This window comes from Odontesthes bonariensis, chromosome 24, assembly GCF_027942865.1.
Source record: "Odontesthes bonariensis isolate fOdoBon6 chromosome 24, fOdoBon6.hap1, whole genome shotgun sequence".
Lineage (NCBI taxonomy): Eukaryota > Metazoa > Chordata > Actinopteri > Atheriniformes > Atherinopsidae > Odontesthes > Odontesthes bonariensis.
In genome coordinates, this window is record NC_134529.1 from 11740757 (window position 1) to 11746756 (window position 6000).

The following is a 6000-nucleotide window of genomic DNA, read 5'->3' on the forward strand; positions in this document are numbered from 1 at the left end:
CCAGCGTATCTCGCGCGCCGCGTCAAACCCAAAGCCCGACTCTAGGTACCTCCCCACCTTCCAGCCCACGTGGGAGGAGCCTATTTCCTCCCGCAGAACTGAATGTATAACACTTTACAGCCAGCCAAAATTTGTGTCAGAGGACTGTCTGTGCTCCTGAAGTAGATGACTGCGCCAAATCTGGTGTCTGTATTACTGACTGCGAGATACGAGAAAAATTGGTTCACATATTATCATCCCAAGTCAGGACGAGGTGAGCATCTTCTCATTTCAGTTGTTAATTCTAAAGGCATGTCATTATTGTGAACCACAACCTTTATTACATTTAATGGCTGTCATTCCATGTGTTTTATCAGCCAAAGTTCTTATCGTGTCTTAAACTCGTTTTTTGTGTGTTGGAAAAGAAGTGCGTCAGGGACTCATTTTGCACAGTTTGTGCGTCACGGTCACATTTACGCACATTCTCCTGTGAGATTTGTGTGGTTTTTAAACCCCACAGAGGAGGCAGTTTGGAATTTAGTGTGGCGGACTGTGTGTGGGCTTTGACTCGTGCTCTTTTTCCAACGCAGTTTCAAGTGTGATAGAGGAGAAAAGGAATGAGAAGAGCCGCTCTTTTACTGTGGACAGTCAAGCAATTTATCTTTTGTCTCTTCATAGGTTTTTCGATTGTGGGATAGAATGCCGGCGATCGTGAGTAAAAACTCCGATTTGGAGTTTGACTCCATACAACCATGTTTCTACCCGGATGAAGACGACTTCTACTTCTGTGGTCCGGACTCAGCGCCACCGGGGGAGGACATCTGGAAGAAATTCGAGTTACTGCCCACTCCGCCCCTCTCTCCGAGCCGCGCGGCGCAACCGGGAGAACCGGCGGCTGCCTCCCTGGAAGCAGACCCTCTTGGCTTCGGCTTAGGGGACCCGTTGGACTGGGCTTCAGAGCTGCTGCTCTTGCCCGAGGACGATATATGGGGAGCATCCGACGATGGGGACCTGTTCGGTTCCGCTTTGGATACAAACCCCAACAGCATCATTATACAGGACTGCATGTGGAGTGGCTTCTCCGCCAGGGAAAAGCTTGAACGGGTGGTAACGGAGAAACTCGGCAAGGCTATTTCCACGGCCACAGCAGGAGGAAGGAACGTGTACGTCAAGGCACAGGAGGTGGTGAGCCGCAGCTCGGTGTCAGAGTGTGTGGACCCGGCGGTAGTGTTCCCTTTCCCGGTCAACAAGAAACACAGCAGCAGGGACTCATCTGGGACCGTTAACACATCCACAATTCACGGGAGCGCGCCCAGTGACTCCGGTAAGAATAGGAAGAAGCACAAAAAACCTTTGTTACCCTTTTGAGAAATTTCTTATCATGATACAATCTCTAAAACTGCGTTATCACATCATTGTTTTTCTTTGTCTTATTGTTGTTATTATTGTTTTGTAAGATCTGCATCCTATCTATTCACGACTGGAACTTGCTTATATGACTGGCCCAGAATCGGATTACCTCGTTACAGTCGACACACTCATACTAACACATGCACGCGCATGCACACATATATCGCCGAGTAGAGACACAGTGAACTAGGTTTATGTAATCAGCGGGCTCCGCATCCGGCAGATGGCAGTAAAATGGGGAATTGTGTGCCTTACTGAACTCCATTGGCATCTATGCCAAGCACAAAGACACAACACACACCAAGCAGGCTGTGGGAGGAGAGATGAAAAGGTGTTCAATAATGTGATGAGCTGATAAAGTGTCCGGTTCACAGTGCCGTGAATTCTTTCATTACGCATGGATTAAGGGACAATTTGCGCACAGCGTGTGAGAAATTGGCATTTATTTTAGACAGTCTGTCCTAACGGCTGACCTGAGATCAGCTGATAACCACACTTAGGCTCTCGAAAGATGAACAGTAGAATAAAGAAGAGGGAGCCAAATAGAACCAAAAACGTTTTCCATTTTCTTTGTATGTTTAGGTCAGGAAAGTACTCTGTGTATTATAAAGACTTCATCTCCCACATTACTGCTCGTGAGTTTCCTAAGCAAACACTCACAAGTCCTTATCAGAGTGTTTTCGCTCTGAAACAGTAGTACAAAGACCTCCAGCTTGGCACAGAGGGTAGACGTAGTCAGACTTGCCAAACACCTCCTCCACAGCAAAGAAAAGAAATCGTAGGAGCGCCCTGACTGCTTCTTTTTTTGGAGGGGTGGTGGTTGTCGGGGGGTGACAGCTTTGAACAAGCGCTCCACCGCAGCAGCTGTCTCCCTGGCGCCGCTCCAGTTCTGAGGCTTAAATTGTGGTGATCCGATCGCCTGCCGCCCCACCGTCCCGCGCACTCTGGCCCTACTCTGGTCTTACTCTGCTCCTTCTTTGACTCGCACGTATTCTTCACTTTTTTCATGAAAGGAACATAGATTTAAAAGGCCAAAATGCCGTCTGACCAGTTAATATTAAAACACCATACAAATCAGCTGAACACATAGGGGAGTTAAAGAACTTGAAGAGATTTCCTTTAGCCTGCTCCACTCTCAGATTGTGACACCAAGGAGTCTCACATGTGGATAAGTCAGCCACCCCCCCTCCCATCCAGCCAGCTGTGCCCGGCTTTGTTTTGATGTCAGCAGCAGACTGCCATCAGTATGTGTGTTGAGACAGCATCCTGTCGCAGTGGTGTCTGAAGTGGGTAACCATAAGCTGTAAAATGCCACACTCTTCAGATGCTCCTGAGCTGATAACGTGAGCCATTATCACAAAGGCATTTTAAACTGGGCCTGAAACTCTCTGCCTCATGATTGGTCACTTCCTCTTACCTAAAAACAAACAAACAACAACAGTGGATTGTAAGACTCAGCTGCTCTTCTTAGTTTATGCACAGAAATATATGGAAAGCCTAGGAAAAATGAGATTCTGTGCCTTTTTTTTTTTTTTTTTACTTCAAGAGAGGTCAAAATTAAAGTTTAGTTCTTAAAGCCGATGCCGCTATCTCAAACACTTAGGCTTGGGCTGCACTGATAAGAATTAAAGGAACAGACTAAAACGGTCATCTCACAGTATTAGTCTCAGAAGATTTGGAGAAGTTTTAAAGGCGGGTGTTGGAGTAAAGGGTAGAAATCCAACCTGTCTGCTCAGCAGTGAGACAAAACATGCCAATGCCTGCAGAGCAGATTAGTTGAGAAGTGACTGACACTAAGCATTAAGAGTTTACTGCCTGTTCAAACAGCATTGAGCAACATTCTCTCCCACACACACTCTCTTGATCTCACTCACATATGTACAGGCTCACATGCATGCCTGTCACCTGCTGGTACACATAGTGAGAATGTTTGGTGTGTCAGAGCCATTAACTCACTCACTTTGTTTTCTTTTCCCAGAAGATGAAGATGAAGACGAAGACGAAGATGAAGACGAAGACGACGATGAAGAGGAAGAGGAAGAAGAAGAAGAAGAAGAAGAGGATGAGGAGGAAATTGATGTTGTTACAGTAGAGAAAAGACGCTCCACAATCAGCAGGGCATCACCCATGGCCACAGGCACAGTCACCATCTCTGTACATCCCAAGAGCCAAGAAGCAAGAGGAGTCGTTTCAGGGTCCGGTGTGATGAGTCGGTTCATCAGCCGAGCACCTCAGGAGCTCATCCTAAAGAGGAGTTCAGTCCACCAGCAGCAACACAATTATGCAGCCCCTTCACCATATGCCTCCGATGACGACCTGATCCCACCTCCAAAGAAGCAGAAGATGTCAGATGCACCACGCCCTCCTACCAGAACAATCTCTTCATCCTCCACATCTTCCTCCTCGTCCTGCAGCTCACTCACCAGCACATCAGGGGCCCGAAGCAAGCGCAGCAGCAGCGGGGACAGCAGCCCACGCGGCAGTTCCGACTCTGAGGACAGCGAGCGCCGACGCAACCACAACATCCTGGAGCGCCAGCGGCGCAACGACCTACGCTCCAGCTTCCTGACTCTGCGCGACCACGTGCCAGAGTTGGCACACAACGAGAAAGCGGCAAAGGTGCTGATCCTGAAGAAGGCCACCGACTACGTGACTTCATTAGAGACAGAGGAGATGAGGCTCCAACAGGAGAAGGACAGGCTCCACGCCCGTAGGCAGCAGCTGATGCGCAGGCTGGAGCAGGCTAGGACTCGCTAACAGACAACCGCTACAACACAGAAACACTCACATATACCCTGGATGACCCCCCGTGCTCCCAGCCCCTCTGTCTCATCTCAGTTTGAAACACGATTAGATGCACACGTTGGCCTATAGACTTGCGCACAGGCACATAGGCTAACATATCTGTTGTACACGTGCACACACAAACACTAAATCTCAGAGGACGTTTATCTTCAGATGCCGACACACACCTGGAGGAGGGGAGGGGAGTGGGAGGTTGCTGGAGGATTGCTCGGACTTTCACTGCCGCCACTTTTTTTGCACATTTGTTGACGTTAAGAATGTTTAGGGTTTACTTTCTCAATCCAGTCACATCGAGGAAAGATAGAGGAGAGAAAAGAGTGAGGAAGAAGACACGTTTTAGTCTTACTTTCCTCTGGTTTTTATATCATTTCTATTTGTAATTTTTTTGTACTCACTGTGACACCAGCCTGGAATCTAGTGATTCCATACAGGGACAGGTGTTAGAGGGCACTTTGCTAGGAGAGTTCATGTATAAGAAGCAGTGCACACTTACTTTGCCTTCACCACTGCAAAACTGAAAAGACTACAATGACTGAGGCGTTATGGGTCACAAACACAATGCCACTACAGTTTCTCTTCCTCTCACTCCTCTCACACTGGTGCTCAAACCAAGTCAGTGGATGTATAACTGTGCACCTTGCTAGCCGACACTTTTGTATATAACAATACTGTACAGACAAAATACACTCAGATCTGCCTTGTTTTGTAATACCCTTTGTCCTTGTTTTTTTTTTTATACAAGTCAGGAAGCTGCCAATAACTAGACTGGAAGTTTATATACCTTTAAAAGTACTGTAATGCCTCAATTTCTGAGCGTCATGAAACTTTGTTATATAAAAACATATTGTTTTTTTTTCTTCTCTTTTTCTTTGTATTGTATCATATTACTAATTCTACACACCTTTATGCTTTTAGTGTGAACCTGATACATACTAAATTTTATACTTATATTTTCGTATGAAAATGAGTTTTTAGTAGATATCACTTTATCTTGTCATTTTCTCTTCTATCTCAAATAATTCTTTTGTACAGCAAATGTGTTCTATCCTCATGTACCTGGACTTCTTTTTTTCTCTCTCTCTTTTGTTTATATTTCGGGTGCATAGTATGGGTAAAGTGATATAAGATGTTTTTTCTTTCATTTTTAAAATGTACATTTAGTGCTGCAACTAATAGCACTTTGAAATACCTCATTTTCAAAAATAAATAGACATAATAAAATCCTGTTCTACACCTTTGTGGAGCTTTTGTTGCCAAAAAAAGGAGAAAAAAAAAACTGGGAGCATCATCTTTAACCCCCTGACCCGTTCATATCTGAGTCTCTGTTTACTGTCCTGTTTGCCTCCACATTTCTGTATTTGTTTTGCTCCTCTCAAAGACTCATCCTGACAAAGAAAGAGAGTGTCTTTTGAATCCTCTCTGTCTCAGCACCCTGCGGCTACCTCCCCCTCTGTAGCCTCTCACACCCACCCACACACACACACCCACACACACTTCACTGGCGCACACATTTCCACGTGCACACTTCTCTATTTCCCTCTCTAACCAACCCAGCTTTTCCCGCTACATTGTTCAGGCTGTTGCCATGGAAACTGGAGCAGCTGCTGAGTGGCAGACACGAGAGTGAGTCTTTTATTTGTCTGTTAGTAGTCTGTATTCCTCCCCGTGTGTGTGTATATGAATGCAAATGCCTGTATGTGTGTCTACCTTTTGTCGCGGTCTGTGTGTGGCCCGGGCGTCTGATATCTTGTGCGCTGCTTGCCGCGACGCCAGGACAAGGCTGGATACTGTTTACCAACATCAGCC

General features: G+C 46.2%; 1 protein-coding gene across 2 annotated transcripts; it reads left to right on the forward strand.

Annotated features, from left to right (window-relative positions):
- The first annotated feature begins 128 nt into the window (after positions 1–128).
- mycn (MYCN proto-oncogene, bHLH transcription factor) lies at positions 129–5415 on the forward strand. 2 transcript variants are annotated; one of them, XM_075458999.1, is made up of 3 exons: positions 129–253; positions 658–1303; positions 3368–5415. In XM_075458999.1, the coding sequence occupies exons 2-3, from the start codon at positions 679–681 to the stop codon at positions 4144–4146; spliced, it is 1404 nt and encodes a 467-aa protein (XP_075315114.1). In that variant the 5' UTR covers positions 129–253; positions 658–678; the 3' UTR covers positions 4147–5415. The 2 variants fall into 2 exon arrangements, with proteins under 2 accessions (XP_075315114.1, XP_075315115.1); XM_075459000.1 differs by having other exon boundaries at positions 3371–5415.
- Positions 5416–6000: the final 585 nt, after the last annotated feature.

Bases quoted from the DNA above. Each gene is read 5' to 3' on its own strand.
- mycn (XM_075458999.1), top strand. From the start codon at position 679: ATGCCGGCGATCGTGAGTAAAAACTCCGATTTGGAGTTTGACTCCATA. The intron at 1,304-3,367 runs GTAAGAATAGGA...TTCTTTTCCCAG, and splicing joins GAGCGCGCCCAGTGACTCCG to AAGATGAAGATGAAGACGAA.